The sequence below is a fragment of the Athene cunicularia genome (genome assembly GCF_003259725.1).
Source record: "Athene cunicularia isolate RWA chromosome 18 unlocalized genomic scaffold, athCun1 chr18_part1, whole genome shotgun sequence".
NCBI classification, from domain to species: Eukaryota; Metazoa; Chordata; class Aves; order Strigiformes; family Strigidae; genus Athene; species Athene cunicularia.
In genome coordinates this window covers 11,093,961-11,109,759 of record NW_020799123.1, presented here as the reverse complement: position 1 = coordinate 11,109,759, position 15,799 = coordinate 11,093,961, and the positions used below count along the sequence as shown (strand labels likewise).

The 15,799-nt window shown below is 51.0% G+C and overlaps 1 protein-coding gene across 1 annotated transcript in view; it reads right to left on the bottom strand.

Annotated features, from left to right (window-relative positions):
• Positions 1-655: 655 nt before the first annotated feature.
• The window catches only part of MAP2K6 (mitogen-activated protein kinase kinase 6), a 35,649-nt gene continuing 20,505 nt past the window's right edge, over positions 656-15,799 (bottom strand). Inside the window, exons 9-12 of the mRNA XM_026861050.1 lie at positions 15,591-15,668; positions 14,400-14,539; positions 11,422-11,467; positions 656-7,966 (exon numbers count right to left, since the gene is read on the bottom strand). Of these exons, the coding sequence (XP_026716851.1) occupies positions 7,889-7,966; positions 11,422-11,467; positions 14,400-14,539; positions 15,591-15,668 (342 nt within the window). The 3' untranslated portion in view covers positions 656-7,888. The remainder of the gene's footprint in view (positions 7,967-11,421; positions 11,468-14,399; positions 14,540-15,590; positions 15,669-15,799) is intronic.

The window sequence follows — 15,799 nt, the reverse complement described above, 5'->3', positions numbered from 1 at the left end:
TGAACGTGGACGGAGAGCTCTGCAGCTGCACCTGTACATGTGGACATTTAATCCTGACTTAACAGCTACGATAGAGACTGTAATTTATCTTTAAACACACCTTTTTGGCCCTTATGAGGCACTTAATCTACATCTCTTCACTCTGGCTGCATAAATCAAGGACACCTGGCCCTTGCTGACTTTTCACAGTATCTGTCCTCAAAATCAACACATAGTCGAGCTGAGAAATACCGAAGGTGTTCAGATATTGTTTCTGGATGCCCTGAGATGGCTGGATGTTCTTTACTAGAGGGAAAAACCCGAGACGTGGCAGGTCCCGATACTTCCATCACACAACCCCTGGGGAAACTGTATCTACCGACGTTTTTGGAGGCCATGGGCATGCTTGCTGCCAGACTGCTCCTTCCAGTCATCAGACACTGGCCACCTTTACCGTAGCACTTACTCCATCCACCTTCCGGCACAGTTTGGTGCGTGCCCCTGCGTCACAGGTCATGGTGTTTTGGAAAGACCATGGTCTGATCTCTTATTTTCTCAGAAAGAATAATTATCTGGGGCAAAACCAGGCTGAATTAGGATAAAATAATAATTATCTGGGGTAAAACCAGGCTGAATTAGGATAAAAGAGTAATTATTTGGGGTAAAATCAGGCTGAATCAGGATAAAAGAATAATTATCTGGGGTAAAACCAGGCTGAATTAGGATAAAAGAATAATTATCTGGGGCAAAACCAGGCTGAATTAGGATAAAACCTGAGCTGGCCTGAATTATTCCTGTAAGAGAAACCAAACAGAAACTCTCCTGATCAGTTCAGTAATACTTGGGGTGTGTCTACTCTTTATTTAAAAATTACACTGTTCTGAGTTTCCTGGATTTAGCTAGGTCCAAAAGCAAAAGTAACATCAAAATACCCTGAAATAAACTTCTAGGAAGGGTTTTCAGGTCTGGCTAAAACCACACAGCTTTGGAAATTGCCAAAAGATGTCTGATCTTTGCAGATTTCTCTCTCTATTTCCAGAGCGTTTAAGATGCTTCCAAGCTTTTCCCAGCCTATCCTCGTGACACCTCGCAGGCGCTGGACTTTTGCCCCATCATTTAGAGACAATCAAGAGCCTTTCGAGGAAGGAAACGCCAGCCCGTCCTGCAGCCTGGCTGCCGGCAAGGGCGAGTCGCCTTGGAGCAAGGCTGATGCAACTCCAGAGCAATCCAGAAAGGGATTTTGAATACAACGGCAGCGAAGTATGAAAGGAGAAGCTCTCGCGTTGGCTGGATACCTGCAGGATAACAAGCCTCTGCCTGCAGTTTCCCACCAGACAGGCAGCTCCGTCCTCTCCCAACGCGCTCTGTGCAGAGCTGGCTGGAGGCCCCTTTCCCTTGCCTTCACCCTGACCAACCGCCTAGAAAAAAGGCTGCTAGTAAAATCCCAGACAGTAAAATACAAAACGTAAAGGTGACTGAGACATAAGGTGTCGATGGAGGCGAAGAGCTTTCTAGGCACCCGGGAGTGCACTAAAGCAGGCCGTGTAATAAACGTCATGCAGCCAAAATTGTTCCCGGTGGAACGGCACTACCGGCTGCACAGGCCCCCGAAGAATTAATTTATCCCCATGGCCTGTAAATTAGATACTTCCACCATTAGGCTAGTTAGAGACCACCTTAAAGTGTTTGTTTCCCTTCCTTTTTCTCAGCTACGGAGGCCTCTCCCATGCTCTCCCCATCTGAATCTCACTGATGAGCTCGGCCCGGGAAGCAGCAACTCACGAGGCCGCGCAGCAGGCAACGAGCATCAGCCCGCTTGCAGTTTTTCCCTGTGGGTGTCTTTGGGGTTTTAGATTTTGTTTCTCTTGCTGGAAGCGGGGATGCGGTGGCAATGTGGGACTTGTCAGCAAAACCATGACCAACAAATCTGGGCCTGAAGGAGAACATGGCAAGAGAAAGGGGAGACAGGCTGCTCGAGCCAGGCTATGCATCCCTGTCTTGCTGCTCCAGCCTTCCCCATCAACTCCAGACCTTCCCTGGCAGAGTGGATTGACAACAGCTGCCTGTCAGAGGACTCATTTTGTCCCTTTGCCATTAAAACCACCCTTACGGTTTACTACGCTCTCTTTAGAGTCCATTTATACAGCCCGTGACCCTTTGAGTCCAGACCACTGGCACCACCACCTCCTACCTGTGTATATACCCAGCTGCAAACACATAAAACCTGAGGTTCAACTGAGCTTTTTCTGAGCCTCTTTATTAACAAAATCAACGGCTTTTATGGTGTGGGGTTACGTGAAGGAGCAGCATCCTTTCAGCCTGCAGCACAGCTGCCTACTGCACAGAAAGCATCTCCTCCAGCCACGTCCAGGAGAGCGAATCCTGCTGCAGTGCAGAGCTCTGGTCTGCCAGAGCGCACGTCAAATTTCATATTATCCATCTGCTCCAGTAAAGGCTGAGCTGAAATATTAATTAGGAGATCTGATCCCTTCTCACCAGAAACAATCTGGATTTTATAGCTCAGCCAGAGGCCAGCAAAGCAGACAAAGCTCTGTGATACATCCTTTGCTGCTGGTTAACGGCTTTCAAGGAAACAACCAACTTGGGGGGAGGACACAGACTGTAAAACATGTGGACATCTGGTCTGTTTTGTCCATCCTTCATCTCCCCCACGCTCAACCCCCACCTCCGAAGTGCATGTTCAGAACAGAGAGAGACGACTCCTCTAACATAAACAGCTATAATATGGCAATAAAGATTAATGAGTAAAACTTGCCATTTTATGTATAATCCGTGGGGATTTACAATCATTAATCTTTATTAGTGTGTAATAACTGTTTAGACATTAAGGACAGATTCTCAGCTGGACAAAACTGGCCTTCTTCCAGCCAAGCCAATGGAGCGATGCCAGTTTACACCCTGCATGACCCTAGCTCTAAATGAGACCCATCCCCATCTGTAGGAATCGTATCACTAGCAGTATTTCCCCAACAGCAGGGGCAGACCAGTGAAGGCAACTATTTGTCTTTTTCTGTATCCGAAAAAGAGAGCTGCATGTGTCCAGGAAGCTCAACAATAGACATGTCAATAAACATGAGGAAATTCAATGAAAAAGCAACAGCAACAAAAGGAACCCCAAGGAGCAGGGAAGTGGATGATTTTTGAGGCAAGACTATAAGATCTGGTTTGGCAGGAGCGTAACTAAGAGGGATGTAGCAATCTTTGGCATGTGGAAGAGTGAAAGCACCAAGACGGGCTCCCAGAGTTCCTCTAAGAGGAACAAGATGGAAGAGAGAGGAAAAAAAAAAAAAAAAAAAAAGCTTTTTTCCGAGAGAGGCGTTTGGGTTTTGTTTTTAATAAAAAAGAGGGCTATTAAACAAGGGAGCTGGTGGGAACCTTGTCTGAACTACATCGGACCAGCCACTAAAGCAATGCTGTGTTGACTGAGCAGGATTTCCCCTTCCAAAATGTCTAGGAAAGAAGGGAAGTGTTCGGGTTCTCTGCCCTCAGCCCCAGGCACTGCTCCGCTGCACGGGCAAAGGCCTGGCAGCCCCTTCCCACCAAGACAAGGTGCAGGTAGCCCTGGCCCACCAGGCACAGGGTCACAGTCCTCCACACCCGCTGAAGAACGGGGAGCTCAGCTGCCTATCGTTTGTCAGAGCTTTTGCTGAGTAGTGACCCACCAGCTGCCTCCTCCATCACACAGGGGAGGGCAGCTGCCTCCAGAAATGGTGTTCCCACCTCTTGAACGAGGTAGAAATGCCTCCTCCCTCACCAGTAAACCCAACAAAAGTCAGGAAAAATGCAGAAATACAGTACATGGATACCTGTGTGAAGTTTTGTACACCTGGAAAAAACTCTAGAAAAAAAATGGGCATTTCACCCACTGCAGCAGCACCAACCTGACATTCAAAAACAGGGACCAGCAAATGCCCTCCCACTCCTCTTTCAGGTTTAAGGGACCAGGGGGCTCTTGGGGACCCAGAAAAGAGCTTTCCTGTCAGTGACACTTCTCAAGAGCTCTAGCGATGGCAAGGCCTCAAGTGTCCAGGAGGTTGCAGGAACAACAAGAGCTGTATGGTGGAGGAAAAAAAAGAGAATGAACATCATGCCCCGGTGGTCCCCCGCTGCCTGCCACAGGACTGGGCTGTGCATCTTTCATGCAGCCCGATAACCACAGGGGCCCTCCCTGCCTTGCAAATGGTTAATTGTGCTGGAATTAATTCCCACAGCTGGTCCAGGTCACAGCTCAGTGCTGAGCTCTGAGCAGTTTTTCTCTCCTCTCTGCTCCCTGGTGTGGTTTTGGTTTGTTTCAGGTTTATGGCACGAGACCTGCTTCTTCTGCAGTTTAAAAATCCCAGTTCAGGACAACTTAACACACTGCCCACAGTCCCGTGCTGTCTGAAAACAAAAAGCTTTTTGAAGAAGCTTTAAGCCTCAACACACTGGCTGTTCAGGGGGCATGGTTGTTGGGAAAGGCTTCATGCCCCCAAAACCATGCCTGTCCTAGGGAACCCTGGGTTCAAGTTAGAGCCAAGCAAAGTTCTGAGCACAGACCAAAAGCTTTTCATCTTCACAGAGATTACAATCAAATGAAATAGAAAAGAGTCTGATTTTCATCTTGGAGCCCAGCATGTTTTCAGAGCTTTTAAGCACACAGGAGTCCCTGGCCCTCCTCCCTGCACTGAGGCTACCAGCTCAGGCTTCTCTCTAAGAAAAGCCTGGGTCAGGCCAAGCTTTGTGTCCACACGTGCCACAAGGGGTGTAGAGACAGACAGACAGCTTCTGCACTTCTCTCCCGCCATAAGTACCTTCCTCAGTGGTGATCACTCGGATCACTCTTTTCATTCACACCGGTCATACGGCTTCACACTTACTCTGGGCTGACGCAAATGACTTTTAAAGGAACAAAGTCACGGAGAATCAGGAGGGAAGTGAAGCGATTTCTTGCGTGTCCTATTGTAATGTCATTAAAACAAAGGGATCAGACGGCCCAAGCACTGCAAGAGCAAAAAGCATAAAAGAAAGCACTCAGCATGTAGTGTCGAGGCATGCAGGAATCATTTTAGAGGGTTACTAGCTGCAGACAACACTGACATTAATTTTCTATTGGAAAACACTGGTGACATTAATATCTGCTATTAATACTGAACTTTGACAGTATCTCATAAATTCAACCTGTCAATTACAATGGCACTGAAATAAAGGTGCTCTGAGGTCAAGGAGATGCGGTGTCCAAATGAGACTTATATTCCAGGAGAAAAGTGGCAAAAACAGTCTTTAACAAAAGCATCAGATCCATATGTAGGAAAACCAAGTGGTTTTAAATGTCATGTTTTTCAAAGCAAGAATTGATGCTGGAACCAACTCTATAAACTGGCTGGCTGGACTTTTAGCTGCAGCTGAGGACAATCAATCAAAACAGCTCTGCGACTCTGAGAAAGTGAGAGAGAGAAAACACACACACGCGCGCGCACACACACACACACACCCCGTGGAATATGAGAGGGCAGATTATGAGCCATGCGAGGCCTCTTAAAATTACACTGCGAAGTAAAACATCCTTGTGTTTCACCCGCAACAAAATGTAACCTGAAAGGTTCCCCTTGATACAAAGCGGAATATGGAGCTTATCGTCACCGAGGGCCAGGCAGGCTCATGGAACACAGCCGAGGAAGGGGAACCTCTGCCCCAAAGTCTGCACGACCCGTGAGCCCTTCGCAGCAAGGAAACCCCTGCACCCCGATTCCTGTGAGCCCTCCTCAAGCCACCCTGCTCTGCAGCTGAGGGGCACGAGGATCGATAAATCCCCATGAGCAATGCTCCTCTACCTCCTTCGGTGCTGGCCCCAGGGCAGAGCTGCGCTATTTTAGGGTTCGCAGCCACCTCTGTGGGCAGTGCCAGTGGCAGCCCAGGCACTGGTGGTGTCTACGGGCACCTCTTCAAAGTGGTCGGCGTGTGGCTAGCAGGAGAGGTCCCACCATTTGGGAACCCCTGCTCTCAATACTGCCCTCCCCACCAGCCCTTCCGAGGGATCGCGTCCCCTACAGCTGCTCACGCGAGGCCAGAAGCACAGCCCGCGCCAACAGAGACGAGCCACTCAACTGGGAGAGAAAGGGTTGGATCCCAGGCTGAGCCCCATCCCGCGCAGCTTCACTACGGCACAGCAAGGCACGCTGCCAGCCGGGATTGGACTCGGAGAGTCTGTGCCGAAGCGATGGACGAGGAAGGGGAGGTGTGGAGAAGCCGCTCGCAGAGTCACTGCCCTGCGCAGGGCCGGGGGAAGGAGCCACGGGCAAAGGCAGAGGACCTCACAGCTGGGCGAGGCAGCTATGCGGGTCTGGCTCAGTCAAACCAGCGTCAATCTGGAGCCAGTGGCCTTGCTCCAGACTCAGCAACACCTTGCCGTGCACGGTCCCCCCCTTTCTCTAGACAGCAGCCGTCTTACCTAAAAGCAGCGCGATCTGTCGTCTTCCCCTCCCAGCCCGGCACTCCCCGTGCTCCTGCCCTTAGCTCGCAGCTTTTCTCTGAGGACCTGGCCAACAGCAACGAGCTCCTGGTAGGGGTGGGCTGTGGTTTCCCTGCGTGGTTTCCCAGGCTGCAGCTCTCGCGGGGGGACACCTGCAGCCCATGCCGGAGCCCAGCGCTCCTGGCTGCCTTCAGCATCCCGACCAGAGCTGGACACGGCCCAAACCGCAGGCCGGCACGGGCTCCAGGGGAGCTCGCTCGCACTCCCGAAGTCTGTGGGCAAGCACAGAGGGATGGCTGCCGATGCAGTGCCGACAGCCCTGGAAACTCGCACTGAGATAGCCCCTTCTTCACAGATGTCGTGCTATGCATATCGTCACCCTTTCCTATCTGGAGAAGGAGAGAGGAACTCCCCTTTAGGCCCAAAGCAGCTCATCCCCAGCCCAAGGCAGCCCCAGGCACTGCAACGCTGCTGGGCTCCCCGGCAGGTGCGGACTGAGCACTGCACCCTCCTCCTGATCTTTGTGCAACTTATCCAACAATCTACTTCCCTCTGGGGCTTTCGTCCCAGGCACTTATCCCAGCAATATCTTCCCACTCCAGACCCATCTGACAGAGCAGAGTAAGCTGGTGGGACGTGGGGCAGGGGCTGGCAGTGCAGCGCAGGCGGCGGCTGGCCGGGATGCGCAGCGCGGTGTCCGGAGAAGAGGCGACCTCGCGGGATGCTGGGGCCTCCCTCCCTTACAGTGATGCTGCCTCGCGTGCTGCAAAAGCAGCTCGAGTAGCTGAGCTGAGATCTTTGTTTATAAATTCTTTTAACGATGCACATTAAATATTTTCCACAACACAGACACTTCTTCTCTTCTTTCTCTTTACCTTTGACACCTTTACCCCAGCAAAGCCCTACAACTATTGCTTGCTGTGGCTTCATTTAGCATCATCATCATCATCACCACGCACTCATCCTCATATAAAACAGAAATCTATTCCATCAAGCACTTAACATAAATATTAAAATAATGGAAGGGACAAAATATAAATCTACATACAACTTCATGACTACCATAGCACCTATTACCATGACAAAGCAAATTCTGTTCAGGGGGAAGGGAAGGGGGATAAGGAGAAAGTTAGGAAGGGGGACTTTGACTGTCATTAAATATGTAAATCACTCTTTTAAATTTTTTTTTGTTGTTTTGCTTCTGTTTTAAGGTTACCAACCTTATTAAAATTCATTTCACTAACCAGCTCGTTCTATGTCACTATGGATACCAAAAAACCCTTTTAAAAACTTCGGTGAGGCGGGGGTTTCCCAGAATAAAAACAAAACAAAACAAAACACGGCGACTTTCTGTTGGTGCTTTCATGACAAGTCCTGCCACGCGCCCCTCCCCTGCACCCACCAGTCCACAGAAGGGCAATTCATTTACAAGTCCAGTTCTCAGTCTCCCAGGATGAGTTTGACAAAAGAGGCGACGTCTGTCTCTTTGGATTCGTGCAGGGTGAAGAAAGGATGTTGCTGGGAAAGAAAAGAGGAAAAAAAAAATAGAAAAGCTTATTATTCATTACGCTGAGGACCAAACTTACAATCTTTTCAGACAGCCTTCAAGACAGTGAAAAAGATTTTGTCGCTAGCATCATAATATTGGGCCATCCATGTTTTGCAGCTGAGGCAAGTCAGTGAGCCCAAGGGGCCACTTCATGAAGGCTGCAGATCTGTGCTGCCCCCTTGGATTCCCTCTAAACCTTGCCCTGGCTGGGATGGCTGAGCTGGGCTGCTCTCAAACCAAGGGAAAATTTAAAAAACACCACCTCCATCTCCAGCACGTCGTGCCCTCCGGCCCAGGCTGGCTCGCAGCTCTGCGGTGCCCCGGGAGGAGACGTGCTCCTCCTGAGATGGTGGTTACCCACCGCACCGCGCACCACCTCCAAGGGGAGCAAGGAAAACCTTGCAGGAAGGCTGACTGCAGCGGGTTTTCCCTCAGCTTCCTGCTCTATCTGTGTATTTACCCTCTGGTGACTTTTGAGTCTCATTTCTTCCCTGCAATTGCTCATACTCGCAGCAGGAGATGGCTACTTTACCCCTAACCACTGCAAAGAGGAAAGCCATCCCGGCTGGAAAGCCATCCGCAGCTGTATGTTTAACTACTTAATCGTGACCAACATGGGAAGACATCCTGCCAGAAAATCTTGCCTACATTTCAGCACAAACGGAAAAATATGTGTAAGGAGAAAAAAAAAAACAAAACACAACTAAATGCCCTCCCGCCCCGATAGCAACAGCAAAGCCCCTCTCCACTAGCACCAGTGATTCAATTTGCTACCGGGGGCTTCAACGCATCGGCTGAGATCAGCCAACTTCCAACTGAAATCACCAAAACACTGTTTGACACCCACTGTCTCGGCAAGTAATTGTGTTTATTTGTATGGAGGGTGTCAGTGAGAACCAGAAGGCAGCCGGGGCCCTGCGGGGCTCACAGGTGACCTCCGCTCTGTGGGAAATGCTGTGGTGCTTCCCATACGCAGGATGGGGGAGCTCGCTTTGATTCCTGACCCTCTTTTCAAGACAGATTTTTGAAAACAATTTGGGGTTTCCAGGGTTTCTCAAAGCTGGCCCTCACCTCGGTCCCTGAGCGTTGGTTATTTCAATGATCCTTTATGACAGTGGCCAAGGGGAGGGAGAAGAAGAGCAAAGAAAAGAGACTTTCCAAGGTGGGCTTGAGCAGCAAGTTACCCGGGGAATAAAAAGAGGCAGCTCTGAGCAGCAGGGAAGCGACCCAAAGACGCACCAGTAAGGAAAAGGAAGCACAATTATGTGGGAAACAGAGCTGAAATGGGTTGAGGCAAGGATCCAGACATAATTTAAGGTCTCCCTGGGTCAGACAGTCACGGGAATCGAAGTGTCCTGAATGACTCTTGGAGAGAAGGCCCAAACGGCCTGCTGTGTTATTATCCCACTGCTTTCACATCCCAGCTAAGTCGCACCCAAAGCAGAGCTACCGCAGCCTGGAAGCACCCGCAAGCGTGACATGGGTGGCAGCGGTGACCTTCAGCCTCATCTCGCAGTGAACCCAACCCCTTTGCAACGTCTGAGTCTGGTTATAGCAAAAAAAAAACCCGTGCCAGGTGGGATGTGCTCCATGCAATGTGCAGACCACCGGTCCTGCAGTAGTTTCACGCTCCACTTCACCTGGGGAAGAGGGTTTTAAAATGAAATTAAGCATCCGTATCAGTTTTCCTGATGCTCAAGATAGCAGAGAGTCATATTTTCCATGAGAAACCTCAATTCCACAGGAAAGCATGGGAGCAGTCTTGGTCTAAATGACAAGTCCAATCCAGTACCGCAACTTAATGCCATAAGAGAGAGAGGAGGGAGAAAAAAAACCCAACAAAACAGCAACCCTCAACCACAGGACCTCACAACATTCATGTCAGCCATAAAATACCACAGCATTGAGATACTCTGGAGAGGTGATCCAAGAACCTAATTCAATAGAAATGCACTCGCTTGCCAATGGGTATTAATGCTGCAACAGACGGAGCTGCTCCGGTGAACCTTTTTGATAAAAGGCCATTTGGCAAACTTCAGAAATTCGCTTAAAATATATATGTGTTTATTCAATAATAATAATAAAAAAAAAGTAAAAAAAAAAAAAAAAAAAGCCATAAACCTCAGGCCTCCCTTTGTTTGAAACCAGTATTTGGGCAAACTGTGTGTAAATCCGATCTATATATAGTCTAATTCCATTACAGGGCCCAGCAAGAAATGCCACAGGAATTATTCATGGCTTACAATTCACGTTCAAAAGGTACATGGATTTCCAGCATGTCCAGCAGCTAGAGAGCACCCTAAACCCCAGCACCCTCACACCCCAGAGGTCCCAACACCTCCGAGCAGACAGCGTGAGGTAGCAGTGAGGCTGACCCCTTGCAACGGCTTAACACGTGTTCCTACAAGTTGTGGGCTGGGAGACACCAACGCCTGAGGAAATTCTGCAGCTGTTCCCACCCTTAACCCAGAAAATCTTGTCAGTGGCACCGGACAGGGGTGGGCGTGTAGGGACAGGCAAGCGTTTGGGTCAGGATCTTCAGAAATAACTAAGTTAGGCACCTTTAGCAAAATCAGGTGAGAGTAAAGAAGGGACTGGATGCCTTATGGGTGCTTATGCTGTTAGGAGCAGCAGGATCAATACCAGAAAGTCAGGAGAGACAGAGGCCGTGAAGCTGTGGAACCCTAGCAGAAAAACCTCACCACAGACCCCGCTCTTGCCAGCTCCAGCCCAGAGCTCTGGCTGAGTACACACCCGTGTCTGCACCGCGGGGAGTTCATCAGCAGTTAAGTGCATCTGACCTCAAAGCCCTGCACTGCCTTGCATTTCCCCTGTCGTAAGCCTTTATCAGCATTTTCTTCCTTAGTTACTCCTCTGTTCTAGACATGCTCACAGCAAACAGTCTCTAAGCAGCAGCTGAAATTCAATAACCGGAATTATTAGTCACAGGCTCATCTCTGTCCCTAACATCCAGGAACTACTCTGCCCAAAAGCCTCCTCTCCAAGGCACCGTGACAGTAAAGCCTGGCAGGCCACTCAGCTCCTGCAGCCCACGCGGAGCATCTGTGGCGCATCCCTTTCACTTAGGTGTCTGAAGGCATCACACCAACCCAAGGAGAGGATTTTATCCTTGCTGATTCTTTGCAGCCTCATTCTTGTCCCTCAGCAAATCTGTTAACTGCTTTTACATATTTTTCTCCCTTGATCTGACTGGAGTAGCACCTGAATGGCATTTCAAAGAGCGTCTCTGATTTGTGGTCACCCTCCCAAGACACTGAAGTGCCACGATTCTCCTATTTGTAACAAAAATAGAGATGCTAAGTATCCCAAATCACCAGTCACAATGGGAAACCCTGTCCTCAGCATCTCATCGTAATCCATCTCAGCTCTGAACCAATACACTGCTCGATGCAGGCACACTCACCATAAGCTCTGGGTATGTTGGCCGTTCTTTGGAATTCTTCTTCAAGCTTTAATGGAAAAAAAAAAAAAAAAGAGGGAAAAAAAATTAAAGTTACACTCAGTATGCAAGGCCATAAAATTATACCATGACAAAAGCAAAGTTTCAAGTCCTGGTGGAGTAAGTTTAACTACTCATCCGTACATTGAGCAAACAGCTTAGGCCTTGAGGACACCTACAGCCAACACAGCTTGCACACAGCTCCCCGCAGGGTGCACAGTGCTGGGTACACGCCAGTGCAGTGAGCAAAAGCTCAAACAAGAGATCCGCAGACCCCGTATCTACCAGTCAAGACACTGCCTGTTCCTGGGGGCCGGGTACATTTGGGGGTTTGTGTACAATCCCGTAGGCCAGCAACAAAGAGAATGGATACAGCCTCCAACCTCTGATTGGGAGCGGTGACCGAGTGGCTCCAAAGCACGTGTACAACTATTTGTTTACCACCATGCTGTTATCAGCAGGGACGGTTACATGGGACATCCTTTTTTTTTTTTTTTTTTTTTTTTTTTTTTTTTTTTTTTTTTTTTTTTTTTTTTTTTCTCCTCTCCTACAACAGATGGCTCTGGGGGGTTGTAGCTAGAAGTTATTTTGGTTTCCCTCCAGCAGAAAATAGCTTTTAAAAGACAGGACGTAATCTCTACTCACTTCCTGACAGTGTATTTAGGGGAAAGACACTTGGAGCAACTTGAAAAGATCTTCACACACGTACACGTCGGTGGCGGGGAAAAGGTGTCACACTGAGCAAAACAAAAGTGAGAACCTCGGCAATGATAAGTCGCTCCTCTGCTGGGATTTGCCGGAGCCCAGAGGAAGCAGAGGACACACACTGAATAGATATTTCCTGCTTGCTGTGTGTAGCAGGCTCATGTTTAGTGTCATGTTGTGAATGAACAGAGGAACCTAGTAACGATACGTGCCAATGCTGCCGAACTGAAGGTATGGGATGTGTCACATCCTCCGAGCTCAAAAGCAGCCCAAGCCAAGATGCTAAGGTGAATTTGAAGATTAGGTGTGTCCAGAAGCAGAATTTGCCTATAATCCTCTTAATTTAGACCCTCTACAAACAACCACCTTGTTCTCAGGTTACTAAATACCAGGAAATCTGGTGACAAGTTACTGAAATCAATGTAAATCTTCAGGAATGAAGAGCCGTATTTGGATGTGATCCTGACTCAGACATCCCAGGAACTTTTCCGCAGTGACCACAGGTAGTCAGACTATTGCCAGCCCAGGCAGCAGATGGTGCGATTCTCTCTGCAACCTCTTGAGTTTACGACAGGCCTAAGACAGGCCAATCTCAATGCACCGGGTTGATGCGACCCGGTTCGGTGGCGGAAGAAATTCTCAGAGACTCCAGCAATACAAAATTAGTGCGATCTGGAGCCAAAGCACGCTTTTCCAAGTCCATGCCACTCCGCTGGCGCTGAGGGATCTGCAGTGATCCTGGAGGATGGGATTTGCAAAGGGAGAACCACTATGTGCTCCCCAAAGCATGAGCTTTCAAGGCACGAGTGCTGCTCTCGGGGTCATTCTCCTCACTGCAACCATCACGAACGGCTGTGGGGATCTTACTCCTACATCAGCCCCCAGCTAGAGCTGCAAGACACCATGCTTGCAAAAGCAAAATATTCCGTGGGGAACAACAGCCTGCCTGGCACAAACAGACAACTTTGCAATAACAAGTAGCGAGCCAGCAGCACGGGAGAAAGGCAGCTGGTCCAAAATCTCAGCATGGGCCTTGCAAAAACAGCGGGCATTTTGTGAGAGGGTTTTTTTTTTCCAAGCCAGCTCCCACCTCTGACAGACACAGAGCAGTGTGGGCACGGGCAGGTATTCCCCAACACAGGTTGGTAGAGAGGCATGCGGCTGAAATCACAGGGACCTCAAAAAACATCTTTGAACAAGACTCTGAAGAATCTGAGTGTCGGTACTTAAAGTCCCTGGGCAGAAGCGGTTGACAATCCCCTTCCTGGGTCACAGCAGAGCCGGCCGGGCTCCCGGCCCTGACGCTGGCAGCTCGGGAACAGTCTCACATTTCTGTATTTGTCGATCTGCCGTCCTTTCTTGGCTACCACGCAAACCCACCATCCACCTGCCAACTTGGCAAGCCGCGGATGGCACTGCAGCGCCTGGAAAATAAAAACGCCTCCCAGGCGGTTTCCAGGGAAGCTGGAGGGAGAAGCAGTCAGGAGCCGCAGGGCCGCCGCCAGCTCTCTTTGAACCGTACGATGAGGGCAGCTGTGAGTCTCCTCGGGTGCTGGGAGAGCCTGTGCTTTCATGCAGCTCTCGCAACCTCCAGACAGCGCGCATCTGCTCCAACCCTTTTCCTACGCCGCAGCCAAACTCTCCCGCTGCTTCCAGCGCCGAGTCCCACGGAAAGCAGCACGGCAGCCGGAGGGCCCCAGGAACGGGGCAAACTCTGCACCTCCCCTGCCCTCAGAGCTGTGTCCTCCCGGGAGCGGGAGGCAGGAGGACGCAGCCATCCTGCACCCTGCTCCCCGTCCCTGCCCCACGCCAGACCCACACCTGCCCGTGCTGCTGGCCCGGCCACAGACACCCCGTGCTGTCGATGTGAGGGCAATCGGATTGAGAAAGTCTAAATCCCGTCCTCCTGCGTGTCCCCTCAAAGCAACCAAGCCCACTCCTCGCCTCCTCAAGGCGGGGAGAAGCCCCACAACCTCTGGCAAAGGGTGCGCGGTGCCTGCACAGCACCAGGCCCCGGCCCAGCCCTCACAGACCAGTGGAGCCGTGACGGCCCACTCCTTTACCCACGGGGATGTTTTGTTCAAAAATCTGCATTCTACCCCAGAGAGACGCCTGTGGGGACAGGGACGCAGGAGGCCACTGGCATTTGCCCTCCTCAGCCTCCCCGCGGCATGGCGGAGGCAAGCACGGCTGGGATGAGCACGACCAGCGCGAGCAGGGCCGAGGGGGTATTTTACCATTGCGAGGTAAAATCAACGAACTCTGCCGAGAACTTCTCCGCCGGGAGCTGCGGCGACGGCTCCTCCACCACCTGCTTGAGCTGCTGGAAGGGCGTCCCCCAGGAGTCGTAGGGAAAGCGCAGGATGGCCAGCTCGATCTGGGGAGACAGAGCCCACGCCTCAGGCATCAGGGGCAGACAGGCCCCAGCTCGCCCTCCTGCCCCACAGATTTCAGATCAGGGGCAGACACCCCACAGCTCGCCCTCCTGCCCCACAGATTTTGGATCAGGGGCAGACACCCCACAGCTCGCCCTCCAGCCCCACAGATTTCGGATCAGGGGCAGACACCCCACAGCTCGCCCTCCAGCCCCACAGATTTCGGATCAGGGGCAGACACCCCACAGCTCGCCCTCCTGCCCCACAGATTTCGGATCAGGGGCAGACACCCCACAGCTCGCCCTCCAGCCCCCCAGATTTCGGATCAGGGGCAGACACCCCACAGCTCGCCCTCCTGCCCCACAGATGTTGGATTCCTGTGTGCCCACCCAGGGGGGTGGTTGGTTTTTTTTTTTAGGCCCCGCACAAATACGCGGCATTTCATTTCCTCAACCCCACCTGGTCACAACATTTTGCTTGACCTCCCCCAGCAAAAGGGAAAGGCCTGAGGAGACCCAAGAAGTCTCCATATTCAGTCCTCCGTTACGCTCGTGTTCGATGTCGCTTGGGAAATGTTAGAAGTTAAAAAAAACAACCCCACGTCGCAAAGGGGAACTGTGCTATAAAACGACTCCACCAGCAGATGGATTCCCCCGAAACGCTGCGTGGGAGATGCCATCCATCCCTCCTCTTCCGAGGGGGACTTTGCTTATTGCCAAGTGCTGAGAGTATTTTTCTGTGCTTGAAATCCAACCTGCTCCAAGGCGACAGACGTGCGGTGCCGGACACCCTCGCCTTAGCCCATGCTGCCATCTCCCGGCAGCCCACGGCCACGGCAGCGGGGACGTCCCCAGCGGGGTGGCACCCCACCAACGCATGCAAAGACAGCAAGATGTTGACAAAGCAGCTCCATCCTCCTTCCCCGCAACCCTGCGCCATGCTCCCTGCTACCCCCGGAGCTGTATTCCCGTTCCCACCCCACCACCTTTCCAGGGAACCCACGAGCAACATGCAACGCTCCTGGAATCGCTGCCAGCCCCCAGGTCACCGTACCATTGTGATCCCCAGGCTCCAGATATCAGATTTGACGCTGTACCCCTTCTGGTTTAGCTCCGGGTTAATTCTTTCAGGCTGTGAACAGAGATAAAGATGACTGAGGAAGAGGGACGGCCCCAGTGCAGTGCCCACACCCAGAGCTCACCAACCTCAGGTTGGTCTCTCGCAGTGGCGGGCCAGGACCATTTAGCCCATGGCACCAGTTT